The 25,346-nt window shown below is 32.5% G+C and overlaps 3 protein-coding genes across 3 annotated transcripts; 2 read left to right on the forward strand and 1 right to left on the reverse strand.

Moving 5' to 3' along the window:
• Nucleotides 1–5,340: 5,340 nt before the first annotated feature.
• Nucleotides 5,341–8,595, forward strand: LOC108215279 (ADP-ribosylation factor). Its single transcript, XM_017387705.2, has 7 exons — nucleotides 5,341–5,507; nucleotides 6,495–6,653; nucleotides 6,881–6,951; nucleotides 7,697–7,816; nucleotides 7,922–8,040; nucleotides 8,117–8,198; nucleotides 8,281–8,595. The coding sequence occupies exons 2-7, from the start codon at nucleotides 6,506–6,508 to the stop codon at nucleotides 8,284–8,286; spliced, it is 546 nt and encodes a 181-aa protein (XP_017243194.1). The 5' UTR covers nucleotides 5,341–5,507; nucleotides 6,495–6,505; the 3' UTR covers nucleotides 8,287–8,595.
• Nucleotides 8,596–12,012: 3,417 nt separating this feature from the next.
• On the forward strand, nucleotides 12,013–18,352 carry LOC135151164 (uncharacterized). Its single transcript, XM_064088830.1, has 6 exons — nucleotides 12,013–12,171; nucleotides 13,448–13,575; nucleotides 13,712–13,780; nucleotides 14,444–14,515; nucleotides 14,649–14,721; nucleotides 18,155–18,352. The coding sequence occupies exons 1-6, from the start codon at nucleotides 12,100–12,102 to the stop codon at nucleotides 18,179–18,181; spliced, it is 441 nt and encodes a 146-aa protein (XP_063944900.1). The 5' UTR covers nucleotides 12,013–12,099; the 3' UTR covers nucleotides 18,182–18,352.
• A 3,051-nt stretch (nucleotides 18,353–21,403) lies between these two features.
• On the reverse strand, nucleotides 21,404–23,483 carry LOC108212852 (galactinol synthase 1). Its single transcript, XM_017384566.2, has 4 exons — nucleotides 23,079–23,483; nucleotides 22,346–22,669; nucleotides 22,127–22,261; nucleotides 21,404–21,679 (listed from the first exon to the last, which is right to left on the reverse strand). Exons 1-4 carry the CDS (start codon nucleotides 23,400–23,402, stop codon nucleotides 21,428–21,430), a joined length of 1,035 nt encoding a protein of 344 aa, XP_017240055.1. The 5' UTR covers nucleotides 23,403–23,483; the 3' UTR covers nucleotides 21,404–21,427.
• Nucleotides 23,484–25,346: the final 1,863 nt, after the last annotated feature.

Below are 25,346 nucleotides of genomic sequence, written 5' to 3' on the forward strand. Positions count from 1 at the left end.
TGCATGTAAAACAGAGTATCATAATTTTATCATAATTTTTTCATGAAATTTTGTGTAAATATTTATACGACTGGAAAAGAGAATCAGTTTTTTTTTCCAGTTCATAGAAAATAATAAAAAAATTAGTATTATAGATTGTAGTTTTAACTTTTTACTTGTAAAAATTAGAGAAACAGTTTTTTTTTTCTCACTTGATAGAAAATGATCAAAAATTAGTATTAAGCATCTCCACCGGCATTGGATATAATCGTCGGTTAAATTGAACCAATAAGACATTATGTAAAATTTGCTGAATATGTAAGAGCATCTCCAACCATCTAAAACTCTTGGCTAAAAGGTGAGTTGACATACTTAAAATAAAAAAATTTAGCCAACAGCTCTAAAAACTCAACTCCAATCATGCTCAGCTGTTATCTATAAATTTAGCCAACCTCTTATGGATGACTAAATTTGTCGAAACTCTACAGGTCTGTAAGAAAATCCGTAGGAAGATTGTACATCATTTATTACCATATTGAACTGATATATTCTATTTTAACAATTTAAAATATTAATAACATACTATTTTTAAATTATAGTCAACCAATATAGCCAATACCATTGAAGCAAAATGTATTACAGGTCCAACAAATTTTACATAATGTCTTACAGGTCCAATTTAGCCGAGGATTATAGCCAACGCCATTGGAGATGCTCTAAGACATTGTATTTCAATGGTATTAGCTATATTAGTTGGCTATAATTTAAAAATAGAATGTTATTAATATTTTAGTTTGTCGAAATAAAATATATCAATATAATATGGTAATAAATGATTCCTACATATTTCTTACAGACTTGTAGAGATTCGACAAATATAACCATTAATAGGAGGTTGGTTAAAATTATATACAACATGTTAACGTGGTTGAAGTATAATTTTTTCAACAGGTTGGCTAAAGTCAACTCACTTTTTAGGTATAAATTTGTATGGTCGGAGATGCTCTTAGAGCATCTCCAACCATACAAACTCTTTAGCTAAAAAATGAGTTGGCATTCCAAATATAAAAAATTTAGCCAACATGTTGAAAAAATCGTACTCCAACCACGTGAACCTGTTGTCTATAATTTTAGCCAACCTCCTATGGATGGCTATATTTGTCGAACCTCTACAGGTCTGTAAGAAATCTGTAGGATGATTGCACATCATTTATTACCATATTAAACTGATATATTCTATTTTAACAAACTAAAATATTAATAACATTCTATTTTTAAATTATAGCCAACCAATATAGCCAATATCATTGAAGCAAAATGTCTTACAGGTTCAACAAATTTTACATAATGTCTTACAGGTTCAATTTAGCCAACACTTATAGCCAACGCCGTTGGAGATGCTCTTATAGATTATAGTCTTAACTTGTATAAATTTTTGTAAGATTAAAAAAAGGACGGTTCCTAACTTGTGTAAATAATAGTTCCGTCATCAATTTGTTACAATTCGATTGATGTTAAATATAGCGAATTGTCACATTTTCCCTCATCAGCTGTTTTTTTAATTATAAATTAGCTCATGTGATTACAAAATACCGGTCCACCGCTGCTTCACGGCAAGAAATTCCAGGCCAAGATTATTTCATTCCAATTTTGAAAACATGAATAGGGTCCTTTTCTTGTGATATGAATAACCGAACAAGTCTCACAATTCGATTCCGACGATGACGGCATGGAATATTACTTTAGGAAATAAACTAATTCATTTTCCTCCATTAGTCTGCAACTGTGACGTTGAATTCTTCGCTTCTATGGTCAATAGTCTATACTATTAAATTCAATAACAAACGAATCTTTGTTTATCGATTAATTAATACCTTGAGATTTATGTTGTTTTATACAATTAGGAAAATACGAAAAAAGAAAAAGTCATTTTCCGCCGCAGAGACTACCACCGCGAATACTTTCTGCATCACCAACTCCATTACACATAAATATATCAATAATAGTATAATACCACCCCTCATTATATCCGTTCAATCAGAAGAGTTCGGTATACATTTTAAGTCGTCTATAAAACAGAGTTTCATAAATTAATTTAATTTTTTTCTGAATAAAATTTAATATCTAAATTTTTATATTTTCTTTTCTGCCAAATTTAACCTTTTCTTAGAAACAAACTTTTAAAAGATAATAAAATTATATTTAACATAAAATTTTAAAATAAGTGTTCATATATAATATAGAAAATTTGTCCTCCTTTCGTCTCATTTTATGTGAGTTTGTTTGATTTTAGATTAAGAAATGATAGTAAAAAAAGAGTAAATTTAGTTGAAAAGCATGTAAAGTGTTGAGATCTATCAAAATTTGATAATAGATTTGAGATAGTGGAGGAAATTAGTGGGTTCAATAGTATTTTTTTAATAAGTGATGAGTATAAAATAGAAGACTACCGATATAATATTGAAAATTAATGTTCAAAAATAATAAATATAATAGGTTGATTCTTGTTTGGGACATCAGGAAGAAATAAGGATCATATAAGGCGGAGAGAGTATAAAAATAAGGGTCAGAGGACATGCACATAATGTTTGCTAAGACACAAAACGGAGCACAAAATTTCAACCTGATTTACAAACGCATTGACGAAGACTACTGCATGCAATAGAATATATGCTATTGAAATGCTCAGCAAAAAAGGAATATATACTATTGAAATAGTTTACTTTGTTCTCTCTTCAAGGAAGGAGCTAAGAAGTTTCTCGCCTAAACTTTATACGCCAGAAAATCCCTCATAAAACAAAATCTTTCTGTCCTCTCCATTTGGCTAAAGCTTGAAAAAAAAAATGGAAACCAGAAGTCACAAAAATAGAGGGAAGGCCTTGTGCGATCGAGATCAGGGCGATGACGAAGAAAATATGGAGAAATTCTTCGAGCTTGTAAAAAATATTCGAGGAGCTCGACATTACATCTTGAATTATAATAGTTCTGATGAAGTGAAGCTCGAAAATGTGGAGGGGGACAAGAGAAGAAAGATAGAGGAGGAGGCCACGTGGAAGCCGACGTTCCAACCCGAAGATTTTCAGGCATATAGGTCTAGTTCTACAAGTATGTCGCAGCTGAGTGCATTTGAAAGCATTGGTGGAATGAAGAAAGATGAGAAGAAGAGAAGGTCTGGGCTAGGGTTAGACCTCAATCTTCCACCTTGAGTACTTGTACTTGTGTGCCTAGGCTTTAAGATAGGAGATGAGGGTTGAGAGATTTATGAAATTTCCAAGTTTAGGATGATGTAGCCAGAGCAATTTTTATGCAATATTGGAACTTAGTTCTAGATTATATGTTTAATTTGAGATTTAAAATTGAAAAATGTGCATGCAGGCTAGTTTCATGTTGCGATTTGTCAGGTTATCCAAGATTTGCCCAATTATGAAATTACAAGATTGATAACCTATGTGCACCTTACTAGTAAGGGCGGAGTCAGAATTTAGTCATAAAATAAAAATTTTCATCATAAATTAATGAACTAATTTTTTAATGAACTAATTTTTTGAGCCCTCATTTTACCTTTCAATTTTAGTAAAGAGAATATAAGAAAAAATTACTAAAAATAATAAATAGATATGAAGTATAATAATTAAGAAATGCATGAGCGTTATAATTTCATATTTTTAATATTCACATGAAATAGGCACACCGGAATGTTCTAAAAATCCCTCATGTAACCGATTAATCCCCGATTAATCTCTTACAAGATGACCGAACGATTCAATTTTTGAAATCCGATTAATCCTCATAAGTTTTTTTTTAAAATCAAAGTATATATAATAATTTATTAACATAAATATATTATATTACTTAAATTGAGCAAATATAGAATTTATGATATAATATAACTAAATATTAAATAATATTTAATATTAAAATACACCCAATTTTCACTCCGATTAATCTCCGACTTTTCTTATCCGATTCCCCATATTTGTAACACTGACACACCGTGTGCCCATGCCAACTATGCATGATACCTTCATACCTCCCTCCCAAATCAATTGATTATTTAATATAGTCGGACATAGATATTTGTAAATAATTTTTTTTTTTTAATTTTCAGTATACATAAAAATATAAATATAAATTTATATTTATACAAAACGAAAAAATAGTAAAATATTATTATTTAAGTACACTGCATCGAAATTTTGAAATGCATGAAATAGTAATGTTTCATTTTCCGATTTGACCCACTTCTGGCCCTCGGTTCGAAACACAGAAAGACCAATCACCTCTGGATCAATTCACAGAAAGGATCTGGGCTTTTACTTTACTCGAGACAACGTCGGCCCAAATAATAATAAGTTAAATACACGAACCACACTCTTTGATCCATTCTATAAAGTATAAACGATGGGACTTCCTCACACAGTCATTATTATCCCCCCCGCACAAAAGTAAATTATTCTTTTATTCATTGGGAATCGAAAAAAGAATAGATCATCTGAATTATTTCTCAAAATTCAAAAGTTTATGGAAAATTCGAAAGTTGTATATTCGGGTCGAGAAGCAAAAGTCATTTCGTGCATGGGTGGGGTGGATCCAACTATTAAACGTGTGCGGCGTGTGAAATATTTGATATCTATTGTCTTCGTTCGAATAAAAACTGATTTCACTCTATACAATAATCACCGTTCTCATTATATCACGATCAATCACCGTTCGCCTGCCGAATCTTATTTATGATGGGTATGATCAAATAGATTATTTTTTTTATATTGTTGTGTGAATTTTGTTTTATATTAATACTTTAGATCAGTTTGTTTTGATCAGCTCTTTATATATCACTATATATGATATTATATCAAATATGTAAATTAACATACATTAATATTTTATTTGTGTTTATAAAAGTATAATATTCTTTTTATAGGCCCCAACTCAATAATTTGGGAGTCCTTATGTGAAATTAAATAAATCCACAAAAAATATTTAACAAATCTATACAAAACTTAAGAAAAATAGTAAATAATAATTCATTCTTAATAATATACGGACATAAGAATATATAATATAATTTTACATATGATGATAATATCAGTGACGATTGATCATTTATAAAAACTAAGTATAAATTAGAGATTTTAACCAATATTTAATATAAAATAAGGAAAAAATATAAATCAAGAATTAATTAATAAGTATATTGTAAAAATATATCAATTATATAATATATAGATATTGTGGACCTGAAATTGAGAATCTTTTTAATTTTGAAATTTTATATTTGTGAAATTATTTGGCCATGTTATATTCGATCGAGGTGGTATGTTACAACATGCTTATAGTCAAGTAGTGGTCACTTCCTTTATCGGTGGATCCAAACACAACGCGTATTAAACCCGCAACATTCGATATCTTTATATTCCTGTTTAGGCGTCCCCAACGCAACCCCGACCTATATATACATTACACACTCAATTTGTAAAAACACTTTGAAACAACACACATCTCTCTCCGCCTCTCTCTCCCATTTTCAGGTACCCTCTCTCTCTCTCTCTCTCTCTCTCTCTCTCTCTCTCTCTCTCTCTCTCTCTCTCTCTCTCTCTCTCTCTCTCTCTCTGTGTAATTGAGCTTCATTCTGCGATCCAAATGCATATAGATCTGATCAGACATAACATTTTCTCGTTTTTCAATTCTATTTTCGAGATGTAGATTTTGCTTAATCAATATCTCAGATCGGCTTGTTTTGTTCTGTGATTCTATTAACTGTTGTATATATTGTTGTGTCTATCATCTTTGTGATTCAATTCGACGTTGTTAGATCTGTACGATGCTTGTATTTGATTTTTCTCGATGTGTAAATCTATGATGCGTGCTCAATCTGTTGTAGTTTGGTCCAATTATCCAGAATTTTCGGATTTTTGAATTTCGAAGTATGTTTGATGTTAGTTTGTACAAATGACTTTTGATTTTATATCTAATCTGATAGAATTTAGCGGGGTTGTATAAAGCGGGAATCAGACTTAATCGGTGAAGACATTGAACAAGGATTAATCGGATGATTAGTTAAATAATCGGAAATTTAATCAGTTCGGCGAGTTACAGAACATGGATTAATTTAATCACCAACTTTTAGAACAATGAAATTTAGTAATCATATAAGTTGTTGCTTCGAAGCTTGATATAGTACAAGTCAGATTCAAAATTTTAGTTTCATAAGGTAACATGCAGATGTAGAACAAATGTCCAACTTACTCTAGACACCACGGTACTACCATTGGTACTCTGATCGTAAATCAGATCTAGCATTTACCAAGAATTGAAATTATTTTTCTGATGGGAATGTTTACTAAAGGATTTTAACTGCAATATTAAATTAGGCTTTAAGGTTTGAAGCTTGCCTTTGTTTATAGTTTGTACACAATGCCACTGTTGCGAGTTTGTTGCTATCTTTAAGTTTCCTATCAAATACCAATAGGCTGCACAAGATCCTTCTAATTCGGTTGTGGACTTTTGTAATTCAGGATTATTGAAGATGGGGCTGTCCTTTACCAAACTCTTTAGTCGGCTTTTTGCCAAGAAAGAGATGCGCATACTGATGGTGGGTCTCGATGCAGCTGGTAAGACAACCATTTTATACAAGCTCAAGCTGGGAGAGATTGTTACAACCATTCCAACTATTGGTAAGATTATAGTAATAACACATGCTTGCATTTTACTTTGGTTTCAGTACAATTTATTTTTGAATAATCGTAGCAGTACATCTTTTTTTCTTGTTTATCATGATTATCATCCTAAGATTGTCAAATTCATCTTAATATCTCGATGACTATAAAAGCTTGGGTTTCTTCCCCAAAGATGTCACTTATTCACATGGTGATGCTTATATTTTGGGTCTGATATTTTTTAGGATTTAATGTGGAGACTGTGGAATATAAGAACATCAGCTTCACTGTCTGGGATGTTGGAGGCCAGGACAAGGTTAGCAGTCTAAAATATATTGGTGACTAGTGGCTACTAGTTATTGCTTTATTGAATTTAATGATCATCTTTCTGATTTTCCCTCTCTCTTCGATGATAAATATTACTCCCTCCGTCCCTCTGGATTCTATACGTTCACTATTTGGCACGTATATTAATGCTTCTATAATATATGGTTCTATAAATTATTTTTAAAATTTTCTTTTTCTAAATAAAAGTTTAATAGTTAAAGTCTTATTCAGAAAAAAATATTCTAAAAATAAATTATAGAACTGTACTTAGAGAAGCATTTAAGTGTGTGCCGACTGCCGTTCCCCCTGCGTATACAACTCGGTATACAACTCAGGGGGACGGAGGGAGTATCTGTTAATGGAATTGAACATTTATTCTGTAAAAACTTTCTTTGGTTAACGGGCGACCGGATGTCAAAAAGAGACATGCATGCTTACCATTCTGAAAACAAGATATGCCACTTGCATAAGAAACTATTTGATTTTTTGTTCAGTCACCTGCTATCAGGAAAACTTTTTTTGTATAATCGTAAACATGCATGTGGAATTACAGCCTCAGATCTCCTTGAACCGACCAAGCTTTTACAGTTCTACATCAGATCTTTGCTCATAAAAATTGTTTATACATATCGTTGAAAGTTTTTTTTTAGTTCATATAAGACAGTGCTTGCAACAGTAGGGATGTCCTTGGCTATTAAATAAACTGGTTGATCACCTGAATGCTGTACCTGCAGATCCGTCCTTTGTGGAGACATTACTTTCAAAATACTCAGGGCCTCATCTTCGTGGTTGATAGCAATGATCGAGATCGTGTAGTTGAAGCCAGAGATGAGCTGCACAGAATGCTTAATGAAGTAACAGGCTAATTATTCTTCATACTGAAATATGCAATAACATCACTGGTTGTTTTTAAGCCCCCATGTTTTATATTTTTAACTTTGCATGATATGTTTGTGTAGGATGAATTAAGGGATGCTGTCCTACTTGTATTTGCCAACAAGCAAGATCTTCCAAATGCAATGAATGCTGCGGAGATTACTGATAAACTTGGACTTCATTCTCTTCGGCAGCGACACTGGTAAACTAATTACAAGCTCTAATTAGCTGCACATGTTTCTCCCTTTTTTTAACAAAACAATTACATGATGTTGCAGGTACATTCAGAGCACATGCGCCACATCAGGTGAAGGATTATACGAGGGTCTGGACTGGCTCTCGAATAATATTGCAAGCAAGGTAAATCTCTGGACTACTAACTTTCATGAAAACTGCTATACTGGCAAATGTTAATCTTAAATTCTTAAAATTTCAATTGCAGGCTTAGGTTGATCAGGTTGGGATCTTCTCTGCATCAAGACGGGGTTCTTCATACTCCTATATTTTAATCTGTAATGACAGTTTGATAGAGTTTATTGTATTTTATTTGTCCCGAGTGGTGTACCTTGTGCTTCAGATCTTGTTCCGCTCTCCTTCAAGTTGACTCATTATGCCTAGGCGAAATATGTAATGTTTGGGTAAATTACTTAAAGTGAGCTTTAGGTAAGAAATGGGTCAGCAAACATTGAGTGCCTAGGAGGTACTTTTACATTTTATACTTGCTACTTTAAGCTAATATCAAGTATTTTATAAGCAACTTTTTTTAAAGTTAGTTAAAAGACCCTCCTGTTCGACCTGTTTTGAGGTCTTAATAGTTTCGTTTGTTATTTGTAGGCGACATGATTATCTGTTTCATTTATCATTCCCTATATATATGCTTGTTACAAATTTCAATGAGTATAATTTGTGTGAATGAGCTGTTTTTATGCCGGTGCCTTTCTCCCTTCCGAGTAGGGAGCACTGCAGTAGAGTGTGTGTACGATTTAAGCCAATTCGCTGTTGATGATACGAATAACAAGCATAAAAATTCGTTAAAAAAGATGTTTCAAGTTATGTTTGATGTAATAAATTAAAAATGCTTTCTTGCTGTAATCTAATAATTCATCATTGTAGGGATAGATCCCAGTATCCCACCATCTGTTTACCATATGTTCTTCTTTGCACATTCCTCGTTCACTTGGTTTGAATAGACAAAACTAGAAAAAGTTTAGATATGATATGGTGTGCGAGTCCAAGGTTCGAATCTTATATATATATATATATAAATTTAGATATAGGAAAAAATATACAAAAAGTTGAATACACAGCCGCACAACATTGTACAATTTTCACATTATAAATGTTTTCGAAATGGAATACAAACTCATCTTGTAAGAATAAAAGCTTTTATTATGCGCAACTCAGAATCAGATGTTTTTACCTCTTCCGCAAAAGTGATATTGGAAGTGGTATCACGCTGGTTGAATTATAACATAAAATTTGTTTAGATGAGATGATTTTTTTTTTTTTTTAAATCTGTGACCAAGAAGATACAAGTCCCCTCTTTAACCAACTAAACCAACTCTTGCCAGAACTTTAATTTAACGGGATTCCGAAGATCGACACTGATACACTTTTCAATCCTGAAAATTGGATTTCTGTGTAGATATAATTTTCATTAATGGAGCACAAGTGAATTTGGTAAACATCTTCATATTTTAGAAAAACAATATATATAATTTTTTTAAATCAAAGATAGTGAATCACCTATTTTGAAGAATTTAAATATTGTAAAACGGAAACTTTTAAAATAGATATATAATAAACACTTTAAAGTATATTATAATATTTGGTCTTAAAAAATTTAGTCTACGTGGTTCCCCGCACATGCACGGATCTCGTCCTTGTCTTGAGTGTGCGACCGAAACTCTAAACACTATATTTCATCATTCTAAAAATAAACGGTTACCGAAACTCTTAACATTATATTTCATCATTCTGATAATATATTTATTTTATAATAATCTACATAATAATGTATTTATTTTGTTAATGGTCTACATATAACATTTTAATTCATTACATTGATATCTCAGCTCGTAGTACATTATTATTATTCTTCTGTCTTTTATTTGAACCCTTTTGATATAAGATAATTTGATTGAAAATAAAAAGAAAATATTCAATATTTTTTTGTGATACGGAGAATGGACAACGAGTCACATATTTCGAAAAATTTAATATTTTAGTCAATACTTTAAAGAATCTAAATTAATAATTAAATTCTTTTAATAAATATTAAAATTATAAAAGGGATACTTTTAAAATATGAAATCATATTAAATATCTTAAAGTACTTTAATGTATATGATAAATATACAACACATTTTAATGAATCTTAATATTATATTACTTCCTCCACCCCTCTCATTTTTGTGTATTTTTTTCATTAGTTATCACACATTTTAAGACTTTTATATAGTATAGTTTTAGAATTTATTTTTTAAATTTTTTGTTTCCCAATAAAAATTTAAATATTATATTTTGTTTAAGGAAAAAATAACTTTATAATAATTTATAGAACTATATTTGATAAGAGTCTTAAATGCTTGCCGAACCCTCTCTTCCAAACATATATAATAAAATGTTGGGTCACCTAGATGTTTATTGATGTGTGAAATTATACTTGACCGCAAGGGCAGGTTATGGTATAGATTGACAAATACGGGTCTATCTCAAAAAGACAGATGCTATCAATTTTTACTCAATTACAATCAATTGTTTCAAAAGCATATGATGAGCTAACTAATAATCATAACTAAATTAACACTAATTAAATAGTCACTAAAATAATATATTGAAAAACCAGGGCAATCACGTCCACCATGCTTACAATATAACCAGTTCCAAAGCTAAAGTAATTACATATGGTTAAGTAACAAGAGTATGTTAATCTCTCTCCAGTATCAACACTCTCGAAACATGATTATACATGATTACACGTATAATCACTTTTAGTAATTCGATTAATCAGACAATTAAAACAATGCTAATCTCTTTTTAGCATTAACGCTTTCAGAAATCCAACGATACTCTCGCACTCAAAGTCAATTCAGCTAATTGTATGTGCTCTAGTAGTATATATCTCGATCGTAATCCTATATATTCGCAAATGATTAATTCATAGTATCGGTCGATTACATAAATCAATATCAAAACATATTAATTAGAATTAATCACAACTAATCAAATCACTATGAAAATCATGCCAATATCATAGTGCAAACATACCTCTCCCATTACCTTAGAAGTCTAGAACACTTACTCGATACTAATTAAATAAGTAAAACAAACAAGATAATCATCATCCCTAACATTATATACATCATATAATTTTATCTTCCAACTAATATTATATTTCATTAGTGATTTAGATATTTTCACCACCAAAATATATTCATCAATTAATATTACACTATAGGTCCTTAGATATATAATACACACATTTATCTCGCCCGCCATCATATCATATCCATCATCTAACTTTGTCGCCTTCTAATATAATATTTCATTACTGGTCTTGATGTGTCCCTACATCTGGATATATTCATCCCCTAATGTTATACATCTTATATTAGTTTCATCTCCTTGATATTTGCGCTTAATATATTGTACTCATCGCTCTTGAATATAAACATTTTTTGATATAAGAAAATTTAATATGGAAAAATAGGCAATCTATTGAAATTTTGTTTTGTGATTTGGAGTGTGGGCATTCAGGACAAATCATATGTTGTGAAGAATTTTAATATTGTAGTAGTTTCTTCAAAAACTCTTAATAAATTATTAAAATCTTTGATGAGTCTTAAAATTATAAAACATGATACTTTTAATATATAATCTTATAATAAATACCTCAAAGTATATTGAAAAGTAATGATACACTTTATAGAATCTTAATATTATATGTTGTTTCAAAAAAAAAAAGAATCTTAATATTATATGTCTATAAAATATCTGGGTCACCTATATGTAAATGTGGTCCCTACCTAATATTATATCCCATCATTTTGTTTTGTCCGTCTTCTAATTCATCACCTAGATATCTCCTCCACCTAGAAATCTCCTCCACCTAGATATATCCGTCATTTAATGTTATAATTCATCACCTTGATATCTTCGCCCCTCATGATATTATATTATTCTCTCTTTCATTAAACTTTTTTGATACAAGCAATTAGGTTGTGAAAATAGAAATTGCTCTGAAATTTCATTTGTTTCGATGGAAAATGGACATACTGGACGAATCACTGCAAATATGGTTCTTAATGCTATACGTCGCTTGGAACAACAGGTTATTCTAATTCAACTCATATATGAATGCTAATTTCATTTTTCATGTATGATGAAGGCTTACTACCCTTTTTTTTTTTGAAAAGCTACATTTGTGTGTGAGTATAGAGTTTAGTATTAACAATGGCTTGATTAAAATATGTTAGTACAAGTTAAAATTTTGAATTATATTTTAAAATCAGTTGATTGTTTGGATCTGGATTCAATTTTTAATGTGATTTGAGTTACTTGATTTTATAATCTTGGGTCTAGTTTGATCTAAATCTTTTTCTTATAAACGATTTGGTTAAAAACTGTGGATTGTCGTTATTATGTGTGTGTGTATGAAGAATTGATGTGCAACATATTATTATTATGTTAGAATTAAGTACTCAATTCGAATTTTTCCTCATCAAAAATGAGGATTTTTTTATTCGTCAATTTGTGTAATTCACAACAACTTTTATTTTTGAAATAATATATTCACATAATATGTGAAAAAGATACAAGAAATGAAATGTAAATGTTAGCCCAATATTGAAAATCGAAATTAGTATTTTGATCCAAAATACAACAAATTTTTGACGAAACTATTATTCTAAAAATAATTTTAGTGAGAATATATGATGATAATTAAAAACGATTTTTCATGGACCGAGGTCAAAAATATATGACTCTCCAAAAGTCAAAATAATTTTAATATTAACTTTAAAGACTACAAGTGATCACCTGATTAGTTTCTTATCACCTAGCATAACATTATATGTGTTTTTGTGTGTATGTGCTTGCAAGAGATGTTGATAGGAATCATACATGTTATCTTTTAGTTTCATTAAATATATGTGTTTGTGGGATGCGATTATTTATCATATCTAACAAATGGACAATTAAAAATATGTAGCATAACGCATTGCGCGTGATCTGTATACGATGTGTATATAATTAAATGTTATAAAAATAACGATACATTTGTTTCCTTCTATTTCAATTATTATATTCGATTCACTTTTGATCATTTATTATATTTAAGCTTTTTAATATCAATACCATGGCTAACTGGGTGACATGATCTTTAAATGATGTCGCACATGAAATCATATATCTAGTTAAATTAAGTAAATTAACTATTAAGAAGATCCTAGAATATGTGTTCTAGTTCAATTTCGAGAATGTGATTTTTTTATAACGGTATGACTTAGATTTCAATGACAAATAGTATCTATATAAGTATAATTTCTTTCTAAAGTAATGCCATCAAAGTATATAACATATTCATTCTTTTTGGTACATGTTTGTAGGGTTTGGTTGACCGCAATCTCCGTGGTTACTATGAATTCAGGCAAGATGACCCCCGCTTCATTGAAACCTTAATTCAGGCATTTCTGGATGAAGTTGCGAGTACTTTTCATAGCATGTTTATGACATTGTACGTATTAGTTTGTGGATAAGAATGTGATTATTACTATTGTTTTATTTTAGTGTGGTTGATACTATTTATGTTTGTCATTTATTTATCAAAATGGTTTTGGATGACTTTTCTTTTATAATTGGAATGGTTTTAGGAATGCGGATGTTGTGAATTTTAGAGGATTGAGCGACCTCTGCATAAAAGTAAAAGGAGTTGTTGATTGGTAATGTAACTTTTACATTATTATTTACCTTTTTTCATTGATTGGACTTTATATGTATTAAAAAGTTAAAACATATTGAAATCACATCCATTTAACTAGGTTCATATGTATATATATAGACAAATGGGAACTAAACTTAAAATGATTAATAATCAAGGTAAATCATTCAAATTTTATATAAAAATTATTATTTTATTATACCTGCACGTGCACGCGCACACATATACAAAATTTCAATTTTTAGTGTTATTTATTTGTTTTAGTTCGTGCAGGTTTTAAAATCTTAGTAAGACTTATTTTATGTTGAAGTACCAATTATAATCTAGTACTTGAAGTCTTATATGGGTTTTCCTTGTATAATATGTCAAATATAAATTCCACATATATGTTCCATTCACAAACTTATATAGTGTTCAAGCAGTCACATATAATCGATACTTATATATATAGTAAAATCCTGTTATTAACAAACAATTAAATGAATTACAGTAGTTTACGAGTGGTAGATGATATTTGAAATAAATCATTTACCTAAATATTGATAAAAAAAAAGTCAAAGTTGTTTTTTTTCCCAAAAATTATATCTTTCTTATGATTTGCATGCAACCCTATTGTGATTTTAATACTTGACTTATATGTGAGATTAATGTTTGAATATTACAGCTTTGGTGCTACTCGGATGAGGAGAGCGTGCACCAACCTATTTCATGCATCAGAGAATGCATCTAAACCGACGTGAGTATACTTAATACTATATACAAACATATAAATAGTGAGAAATGGAATTGTAGATCAGATATGATATGCACTAATTAATCACTTTTAACTAATGATTTTTTGCTATGTTATCGATATTTTTTTTAACCAGGTGTGTGCAAGCATTCATAAGATTAGTGAGCGAATTTGTTGTGTTACGCTCACGTTTGGAGTTTGTTTTATCGGTATGTCTCTTCTTAAAAATAATTAGGTTTAATACGGTAAAAATTATACTTTCACTTACTTCAAACAAAGCATGTCATGGTATTATGTATGATATCTTATATGAGAAGACACTTATTATCTATTTAAAAATTAGTTTCTCAAAAATTTATTCTATTGTTATTATGATGTTTTCTCCTCACAAGTTTTTGCCCCTGCGCGGCCTGCCCTTAACACAGCGCTCACGAAATGCCCACAAGCGTCCATGTAGCGCCTCCGAGTCTAAGAACAGTCAGCCTTCCCTAACACAACCACGTGTGTGCAAGTGTGTTTGATTACCAAGCAAATGTAAACACACAACAACAATTTACAGGCAAACTAGCTCAACCTTTTATTGCCCCAACAATTTAAGGATACAACCCAAATATATGCTTACAGACTTGCCTACTGCCTAGCATACAAAATATTACAAGTGCAGATCCGTTTGAACTTGTAACTCTATCTAATATACACCAAGTACTATCATACACAATATTTAGAATGCCTATCTAAATATTAAAATGCACTCCAGGCGCCCCCAAGGCGTTTCCCGCGCGCCCCAAGGCTCCAGCGCCCATGTAGAGCAGTTGTGGCAGTTACCAGCGGTTATAAGCAGTTCCAAGCAGTTTCTTTGCCCCACTCAGCCTTCTTTTTAGCCACCCAACTCAGCCCACATTAACCCACCATTTTGGGCCTTCAAGTCCATCTGATTTAGCCCACAAACACTTCACAAGAGTGTCCAGGCGCCCATAGGACGCAGCCCGAGCGCCTATGCACGCGCAACTACAATTTTGGCCCAAGTGCCTCCCTCACTTGGCCTGAGCAACCTGTCCAAATACTAAGCCCAAGACTCCATATCTTTAGCACTTAGCTTCCCACGAATTTACCCCAAACATCCATCAGCCCGGGTTGACTCCACCCTTCAGGCGCCGTCGCCCACCAGCGCCCTACCTTCGCCTGGTCGCTGCCTAGCTCAGCGACCGCCCTTGGGATCACCTAGACGCCCAAGTCCAAAATCCAATAAAACCACACAAGGGTGTTACAAACCCTCCCACCACCGAGAGTTTGATGTCCTCATCAAAACCAAAACCATCTTGAGAAATCCGTCTCCCAAATGTAGCAAACCAACGCCCCAACCCCGAGGCTATAAGTCCATCTGCTGCCTTGCTACCCAATAAACTCTGCTACCATAAGCTCAGCTAACCTTGTAAAGTTTCCAACTTTTATTTTCTCATCCAAGTCACCAATGCCTCACTGATGACAAAGTGCAGGCGCCTAGCCACCTATACTACCCCTCAAAATAAACTAAGCACCAGCTGTGTCCCCAACCCTTGGAGACGTTGACTTGGATCCAACCAGAAAACCATCATGCACACTATCAAGCTCAAGTGACTCGCCCACCCCAGGCTTAATCCCACAGATTATGTCGCCCACAAGAACCTGAACAGCTCCACACTTAGTTATTTTCTGTTTACCCTTGTCAACCTTATTAGGAACAGCCTTCACAAAACATGGACAGCCCGTGTCCCAAATCATAACACCACCAAGGTGCATCATGACAGCAGTATTGGTCTTTACCATAAAATCAATACCAAGAATGCAGTCAAAATCATCTAAGACAACAACATGAAAGTTGAACATACCTTTCCAATCCCCAATTGTCAAGTCCACACTTGAACAGCCCCGAATCCTTTGCAACTCAGAATTAGCCGTCTTAATCTGATTTGTACTCGGCGCCAAACTCAACCCCAGCTCATTTGCACAGTCTGTCGAAATGAAGCTATTTGTGGCACCCGTGTCCACTAAAGCCATCACAGCCACCCCATTCACTAATGCCTTGACATACATTAGTCCATCCCCCTCCACGGATTTTTCGGTCCTTAGCACTACCAAATGCAAGATGTTAGCCTTCACCATAGGCCCCTCGCTTTCCCCATCATTTTCCTCATTCTGCTCCTCCACACGTAGAGCATTCATTTTTTCTTTCCTTGGGCAGTTCCTAGCATAATGTGGTCCATCACATATGAAACAACCCTTGTCGCCCTCCCTTGGAGCGTATTTCTCATCCTTGGCGTCCCCATCGCCATTTCCCTTGTCCTTCTACTTGAACCTGCCCTCATCCTTGTGATTCTTGCCACTGTTTTTACCCCTTTCAACATCACCCGAACCAGCCTGCTTGTAGTCCACCAAACTATCATCAGCGGCGACAGCAGATGGCAAGTCCTTCACAGCCTTCCTCCTCAATTCTGCCTGCACCCAAGGCTTTAGACCGGCCAAGAAATTGAACAACTTGTCCTCATTCGACATGTTCTTTATATCCAACAAAGAACTGAATTCCTTCACATAATCTCGAACAGATCCCGTTTGTTTGAGATTCCTTAAACTTTCCCTAGCAAGCCAAGAAGCATTAAGTGGCAGAAATTGCTCCTTAAGTTCCTTCTTCAATGCCTCAAAAGTGGTTATCACCGGCCTGTCCACACTCGCATCACCGTCCGTACGAGTCCGCCACCACAATTTTGCATCGCCAACCAAATACATACTCGTGATTGAAACTTGCTCCTTCTCATCAATATGGGCACTCCTGAAATACTGCTCCATGTCCCACAAAAAGTTCTCCAGATCCTTTGCAACCCGTGCACCACTATAGGACTTCGGTTCTGGAATTTTCACCTCAGAGTGCCCCTGCCTAGCACTGCTAAACATGTTGCTTGCCACAACCCCCTTCATGATGGTAAGTTCGTCTCCCAACTTCTTCACTTGATCCTTCAAGCCATCAGAAGAAGCAGCAACCGTAGCAAAGAGATCAGCAAACTTATTTTCATTTGAAGCTGAGACACCCGCAACCATTTCCTTAAACTCAGCAAGTTCATTCCGTAAAAATAACAGAATAAGTTCATTCCGTATAATATCATGAAATAAATTTATATTATTTTCTTAAAATGAAGCATTTTATGTAAGAATAAATAACAGAATATCTCCAAGCCTCTAGCTCTTTTAGTTTTTCTAGAGTGTTAGAATTATTGATCATTTTTACAATGAAATGCGATATACCTTTTTTCTTTAGTACTCTATTGATGAAAAGATAGTAATATTATCTCACATATATACGCGACATTGATGAATAAGTGTGTGTATATTTTTAAAAAGCGCCTCTCCTAGCCATTTGAATTTCTTGTATGAGTATGTGAGGTAGATTACTGGGCTCTGACTTGAAATGTTACCAAATTTCAAAATGAAATTTTAACTTAAGAAATAAATAAAAATATAAATGCTTTTATGTTAATTTATTTTCAAAGTTATCGTCTATTTTAATCATCATCCTGATTTTGAAAGGATTTATTTTTTTATTCGATTAAAGCGAGTAACGACCAATGCACCTCTCTTCTAATATTATTCTATGATTTAATTGATATGCAGCTAGAGCGGGCGTTGCTTGCAGGTTAGCTAACAATAATCAAGAGGGCTCAGAGGATTTTGTTGTTTAAACATCGTGGTTAGTTTAAAAATTTTAAGGGTTGCAATAATATATGTAAGCAAGTAATATTCGCTTTACCATTACCTGGGTTGGGATTAAATTTCTGTGTAATGATTTTAAAATATTATTTCATCGTTTCATGCATGTTATAAAATATTGATGATGGCCATGAATATGAAATTAAAGTTTGAATGTTAATTATTTAATATCTCATTCATAGTTATACATGACGATACTTATTATTGAAAAAATTAAATATAGTTCTTGATGCTTTCTCCTCATAATAATTTTGATTTACTTTCAAAAATAAAAATTATTTTAAATTGTGCTTTTAATATGTTTGTTTGAATAGAACTCCTCTAGGTAATTTTAAATATATCATATGGTCGTGTAAGAAATTTATTATATTTTTTTAAACTAAAGGTTTCATATGTCAGAATAAACAACATGATTTCTCCAAGCCTATAGCTATTCGAGCTTTTTTAATGTGTGTAAAATTATTGGTCACTTTTGCAATGAGATGCAATAAACCTTTTTTCACATAGTTCTTTAAAAAATAGAAGATACTAATAAGATGTCATGTAAGTTGGTATGTGTATATATATTTGTAAAGGTTTTTAGATTTCTTGTACGAGGTGATTCGGATTTTCGGTCTTCTGACATGAAACGTCACAAATTTTTCAAAATGAAATGTGATGAAAGAAAAAATAAAAATACATATGTTATAAAGTTATGTTCTTTTGTAAGTTATCATCCAACTTATTATCTTGATTTTGAAAACATGAATGTATCCGACTGAAGCGAAAAGGGAATTGATCAATTGATACACCCGAGCACTGTCGGATGGGTAGCCCATGTGGTTAAGATGTTATCCTCTGTGGTCTCGTCGTCTCAGGTCTTAGGTTTGACCCTAACTCATCCTGAGAATTTATTAGAACAAATATCGAGAAAATCAAAAGAGATCCGATAATTTTGGTGTTTAAATGATTAGACTCAAAACTGGGTTGTAATAAAATTTATATGAGAATTTGACAAGGTTTAGTGCAATACTCAGACTCGCGACTCAGTTATGCAACTTCGAAACAGACGACTCAAATTAACTATCCCAACCACTCATTCTTCAAACAAACTCTTCGACTACAACTCAATCAAAAAGAAGAACAAGACTCGGACTTGCGATTGGACTCGGAGAAAACACACAAGAAATCAACCACTCTCGATGTCACAGCAAAACACAGCAAACAAATCTCAAGAAATCGAAGCAAAATCCAGCATAATCAAATGTAAACTCATCTACTCGGAGTTGACTCAGTGCAAATCACAAACAAAAGAAAGAAAAGACGCAACCAGATGAGGAGTTTAGGCGGGACTTGGCGGCGGCGCGTGAGAATAGGGAGAGGTCGGAGAGTTCGTCGGTGAGGGAGATGGGCGGGAAAATGATAGTGTGGGTTGAAGAGAAGAGATGGGTTGAAGAAAGATTAATTGATTTTAGGAGAGAGAGAAAATGAGGTGAGATGAGAGAGGAGGAAAGATAAGTAATAAAAAAATGAAAAGATGAATTAGAGAAAGTAGTATTTTTGAAAATAAGATTGAAAGAATAGTATATTTGAAAGATTTTTGAGAGGGTAGTATATTTGTAAATAAGATCCAAAAAGTAAGTATACATGACAAATTCCCTATTTATACATACCATAAAAATAAGCTACTCCCTCCGTCGTCCCAGTCATTTGTATACAAATGGCTGGGACACGGAGACCAAGAAAGTGAGTAATAAATGAATAAAGTTGGATGAAAAGTGGGTATAATGCTGGGATCCATTTATATATAATAATAGATTTGAGATAATGGAGGAAAATAGTGGATGTAATAGTGTTTTTATTATTATAGAATGAAGATAGTGGAAGAAAGTAGTTGGTGTAATAATGTTTAATATCATAAAAATTTACTATTTTTGGAATGTATACAATTGGTACGACGTCCCAAAAAGAAAACTATATACAATTTATTGGGACGGAGGGAGTATGACTTATTAGTCATAAGTTTGATTTATAAAATCTTTATAAATAACCATTATACATATCATGAAAGACACAAGATGGACCCAAAAACTGAACTTAAAATCCAGGCCGAACACCCCAAAGATTTTTTGATATAAGAACGAAAAGCGGAAAATTTAACTTATTTCGATCTTGAACTACTTCTCCTGTACAATGGTCACGCCATACTTTCCTCTGAGCTACAATCGATGATACATCAGGGACGAAGCCAGCAAACGTCTGTAAGGGGGGCCAAAAAAAATTTTCTTCGATACAATAAAAATTTTCATCAGCACTGTAAAATATTCATTATAAAATAAATACAAAAATACTAGTAAAAAAATTATAGTAGAGCTTTGCGTTCTTTTAAATCAGGAAATCAAATTTATAATAGTGTCAACAAAAATATTTAGCTATTTCTCTTTAAATATATTTAAGTATAAATGGTCAGAAAACTCATCATAATAACTCTAAGTTATAGTAATCTTTAATTAGCAAGTAACACACATTATATGAAATTGTATTTTGACAATATCTCAAAAACTAAATATTATTTTTATTATACTTACTCCTTTTCAAAAAAAAATGTTTATTATAGTTAAAAAAAATATTATACTTATTTAGAAGACGACAAGTTATAATTTAAATAAGTAAAAATATTATCTGGATGATGAATTTAAATTGAAGATGAGTATATCAATATTAATATTAAATAATAAATTTATAATGCACGAGGACTAACTATTCTATGAAAATGAAGAAGTGAAGTGAGGTATAAGTTTTTTGGATAAGACCTCCACCAAAGATTCTTATTTTTAAAGAAGAACCATATTGACATTTATATTTATCACATATCACATTTTACGATCTTTCCTTTTAAATTTCCTTTTAAATTAGTATAATTGTATATATATCCATATTTTTGTTTATTTTTATTTTTAAATTTGGTCTAATACAATAAATTAGAAAAATCTAAGAATTAAAACTTTATTTTGAAGCGAACAAATATTTTTTGAGGGGGGCCAAATTTTTATATTTATATAAATATATAGATAAAATACAATTTTTTTCAAAATTATATAATAAAAATTACAATATTATGGAAATCCTAGGGGGCCATGGCCCCTTCTGACCCCTGTGTAGCTTCGTCCTGTGATACATCATACATTGTTACAAACACTATGCTGCCGGGGGTGCCATGAGATAATTAGCGGCTCTTTTTGGCTGCGCCGCAGGTGCTCCGAGCACTGCAGCAGACCCTGAAAGAGCAACAGCCAGAATATTCACCGGGTCTGCATTTGCGACCGCCGCTTTCTTGTTGTAGTCTAGTGATTCATCATTGTAGATTTCCCACCATCTGTTGACCAGCATTTTGATATCTTCCCTTTCCATATGTTCTTCTTTGCCGGTATACCTCCACGGTTTAGACCCCTGCATATTCCTCGTCACTTAGTTTGAGGTTATATATCAAAATAGACAATATTAGAAAAAGCTTAAATTCGATAGAGACATCTCGATCAGGTGGTATCTCTTTGTCACGAACTGATCTAGTAAGAAGTCCAATTTTTTTTTAACATTTTCTCATCACTAAATTTTATAAAGTTATTAAAAATTATCAAAAAATTTGAGATATTCAAATATTATGAAAAAAAGACCTTGTCAGGACTGATCTAGCAAAGCAAGGAACTAAAATATTTTTAACACGTTATCATTCTAAATTTTGTAAATTTTTTAAAATATTTTAAAAATTTTAAAATATATAAATATCATCTGAAAATTTACTTGATGCTCCCAGAATCCCATACTAGATCCGCTCCCCCGTTAAATGTAATTTTTTTAGAAATTTCAGAAACAGAAGATATGCGAAAAGTTACATACCGCCGCACAATAGTGCACAACTTTCACTTTATCAAGTTCCACATTCTCCGGATGCCGCCACAACATCGCAAGAACAAGATTATAAATTAGCGGAATCGGCTTGTACACATCCCTAAAGAACATATTCAAAAAATCCTGCCAATAACAATAAAATCCATAATCAACAACTTAGTCCAATACAGATGTTTTCGGAGCTTTTAATTAATCAAATATTATTACCTGTTCGGCAAAAGGCGTAGGAGGAGTGATCTTGAGAGTTTCAAGAAGTCGTTCGTAAGTGGAATAATTTGGTTCGAACACGAACATCCCAGCATTGAAATAAAGCTGCGGTGGCTGCCCTAGCTCTGCCACGGGCCACTTAATCTTTTCCGGGCTTTGTTGACAGTACCCAAGCTTGTATTGAGGTGTGTGGCTCCATGTTTTCTCGCAGAAGCAGTCCATCACGCCGTAGAGGTAGCCGTCCGGGAGGTCAAACAGATGGTCAATGTTGTCGAAAACTTGAATATCTCCGTCCAAATATATCATCTTACTGTACTCCAAAAACTGTTGCAATAAACCAACGATTAAGTATGGAGTAAATTTTGAATAAACTTTTCATAATTTTCTATAAATTTGTGAAAACAGTGCTATATATTTGAAATTTGAATAATAAAAAATATGAACTCCTTCCATCCTAAATATTATATTTTATTTTTGGTCAAAATTGAGCAAATATTACATATAAGGTCAAATATTACATATAAAATATAAATAAAAATACTAAAATAGTGGTAAAATTGTCCCACCAGAAAGTATATTTTATCTATTTTAATATATATTTTTCAAACTTTATAAATTATAAAAAAAATAATAAATAAATGATTTGACTCCAAAAAGTCAAAAAGCCAAATACGACAAAAATATATAAATTTCATAAGACTCCTGTCTTGTGATACTAAGAATGATGACTAACCTGCCAAATACGTAACTTGGAGTAGTTGATGACATAATAGGCCATGGCAAACTGAGTTTGATTATCCGGCGGATAAATAGGTTCGATTTCTCTAACAATACAACCTTGCTCCGCCAGCACACGACGATGTTCTTGCGGCACATCAGGCAGAACCGCCACCACAAGTGGATACGCCGCCTTGACTTGACGTAAACCCTTGGCCAACCCTACAACACCTTTCACATAGTCGCCATTTCCGGCCAAAAACGTGACGTAAGCCCTATCATGTCGAAACAAGGGCTTCGCCAAAAATGGCCCATTTGGGTTATCAAGTTTCGGAGCCATCCTAAAATTATCAAATACGTGGGAGTTCAAGAGAAGAGTGTTTGCTTGAGGCTAGTAATTTTCTTGATATTGTGTGGTGAAGGATGCATAAGCTTAATTTATATAGAGGTAATGAAGAATTAATTAATTTCTTGAGGTGATTATCTGGTGGTTTATGGCTACACGTGTCGTGATTACAAGAAAGGTGGAAAAGAAGGGAAGGTTCGAGAGTTAAAGAAGTTGTAGTAGATAAGTAGCTTACTTTCACATACTTGTGTTGGTTTGTGGAGAAGAGACTGGAAAGCACTTTAAGTTTCTATGTCCAAGACTCCAAGGTGACAAAAAGAGTTTTTGTTATCTTGATAATCTAGAGTGTTGTATTTGTAGTTCATGATCCATTGGTATTAGAAGGCTCGTGTAGAAACTGCTCGACTCACCATTCGGCCCATAATTCTGTTATTGGACTTCTGCACTTAGTCAAAATACGACCCTAAATTTTTATTTAGAATAAGTATTAATCTATTGCCATAAGCATATCTAGTTAAATTTTTATTTAAAATAAGTACTAATCTATTGCGATAAGCATATCTAGTTAAATATCCGGTTTAGAAGGTTATGTTCACAATTGATGTCAAATAAGCTAATATTGTATCGTCGTGTACTGTCTTGATTGTAATTATTAGAACCGAAAGATCAAAGACATCGACCAGCTTGGCGTGGTGAATATGCAGCTTTCTTAAATTTACACCAACTGAAAGGTTGTAAAGAGTTGAATTTATTAGGTTTAAAATCATAGAAGGAGTGTTGAATACGATATGCATTACAATTATTTATTTATTTTTTAAATTTTACGGATAAATAAATTATAGTCCTGTAACGGAGGTTTACTATGACAACTAATACAAACATTACAAGTCCTAACTTCTAGCAATATATTAATTACAATGCTAAATTAAGATTTTTGTGTGAGTAAGTTGTAGAAATGTATTGGTTAGAGTCAAGTACCTAGACTATCCACAAAAAAGTTATCATGAATTGTGAAAATAGTCCACATATTTATAGGCTTTTTTAAATTAGCCACGATTAAGGGTCACCAGTTTCCTTACTTGCCTTGCATATATGAATATTATAGTTGACGCCAGTAATTTAGAATATTCAAACATAACTTTACTAGCGTCTACCATGAATACATATTTGCAGTTACTGTATGGCGTCATAAGCCATGCCTTAGACATATTTCTATCAGTTGGCGCCTCAACAAACATACATACTATATTCTATATATAGGCGGCCACTCCTTTTACTTAAAGAAATATGCAATTCACAGAACATCTGGGGCAGAGTATTTCTTGTATACACTTTATGTAACGCCACTTAATTATCACTACAAAACATTATCTTGTGTCACTTCCATGCTTTAGTGAAATTTTGAGTTCTCTATCATATACTATATATAGTATGATTAAGGATACACCAACTCCATATATAAATACTTCTAATTCACTTGGCGCCAACTTGACTAATTATTTTTAAATATAAGTTTGAATCCTTAACAAACAAAAGGCTTTGACTTGATTTTGGAACAATTGAATTCAGTTGACTCAATCAATTATTCGATTAATTATAATTATAGCGAAAAACTTTGTACATGTTGACCTTTAGTCCACTGACCTATTTCACAAATGACTAACACTGAAATCGAATTCCGTACCGTCTTTATCAGCGCAGTATTGATCAATCGGTTCATGGGCATCATGTGTTGATTATAAATAATCAATCAATTTATAAACTGAAATCTTGTAGCATTTCAACTAAATCAGAACTACTTCTGTAACCCTAAAATTGTTTGAACATTATTCTCCACTAAGGCCGAGTTCTGCCATTTTGTGATCTCTAGTAGAATTTAGGATTTGTGACTATTCTGATTCTTCATCTATGCCTGATCTTCAAAACTTTATGATTTCA

This window comes from Daucus carota, chromosome 3, assembly GCF_001625215.2.
Source record: "Daucus carota subsp. sativus chromosome 3, DH1 v3.0, whole genome shotgun sequence".
Lineage (NCBI taxonomy): Eukaryota > Viridiplantae > Streptophyta > Magnoliopsida > Apiales > Apiaceae > Daucus > Daucus carota.

Coding starts and splice junctions, on each gene's coding strand:
- LOC108215279 (XM_017387705.2), top strand. CDS start 6,506: ATGGGGCTGTCCTTTACCAAACTCTTTAGTCGGCTTTTTGCCAAGAAA. Junction 6,654..6,880: donor TACAACCATTCCAACTATTG/GTAAGATTATAG, acceptor GATATTTTTTAG/GATTTAATGTGGAGACTGTG. Junction 6,952..7,696: donor ATGTTGGAGGCCAGGACAAG/GTTAGCAGTCTA, acceptor CTGTACCTGCAG/ATCCGTCCTTTGTGGAGACA.
- LOC135151164 (XM_064088830.1), top strand. CDS start 12,100: ATGGAAAATGGACATACTGGACGAATCACTGCAAATATGGTTCTTAAT. Junction 13,781..14,443: donor GTAAAAGGAGTTGTTGATTG/GTAATGTAACTT, acceptor TGAATATTACAG/CTTTGGTGCTACTCGGATGA. Junction 14,722..18,154: donor GTTTGGAGTTTGTTTTATCG/GTATGTCTCTTC, acceptor ATTGATATGCAG/CTAGAGCGGGCGTTGCTTGC.
- LOC108212852 (XM_017384566.2), bottom strand. CDS start 23,402: ATGGCTCCGAAACTTGATAACCCAAATGGGCCATTTTTGGCGAAGCCC. Junction 22,262..22,345: donor CTACGCCTTTTGCCGAACAG/GTAATAATATTT, acceptor TGTTATTGGCAG/GATTTTTTGAATATGTTCTT. Junction 21,680..22,126: donor TTGTGCACTATTGTGCGGCG/GTATGTAACTTT, acceptor AGGAATATGCAG/GGGTCTAAACCGTGGAGGTA.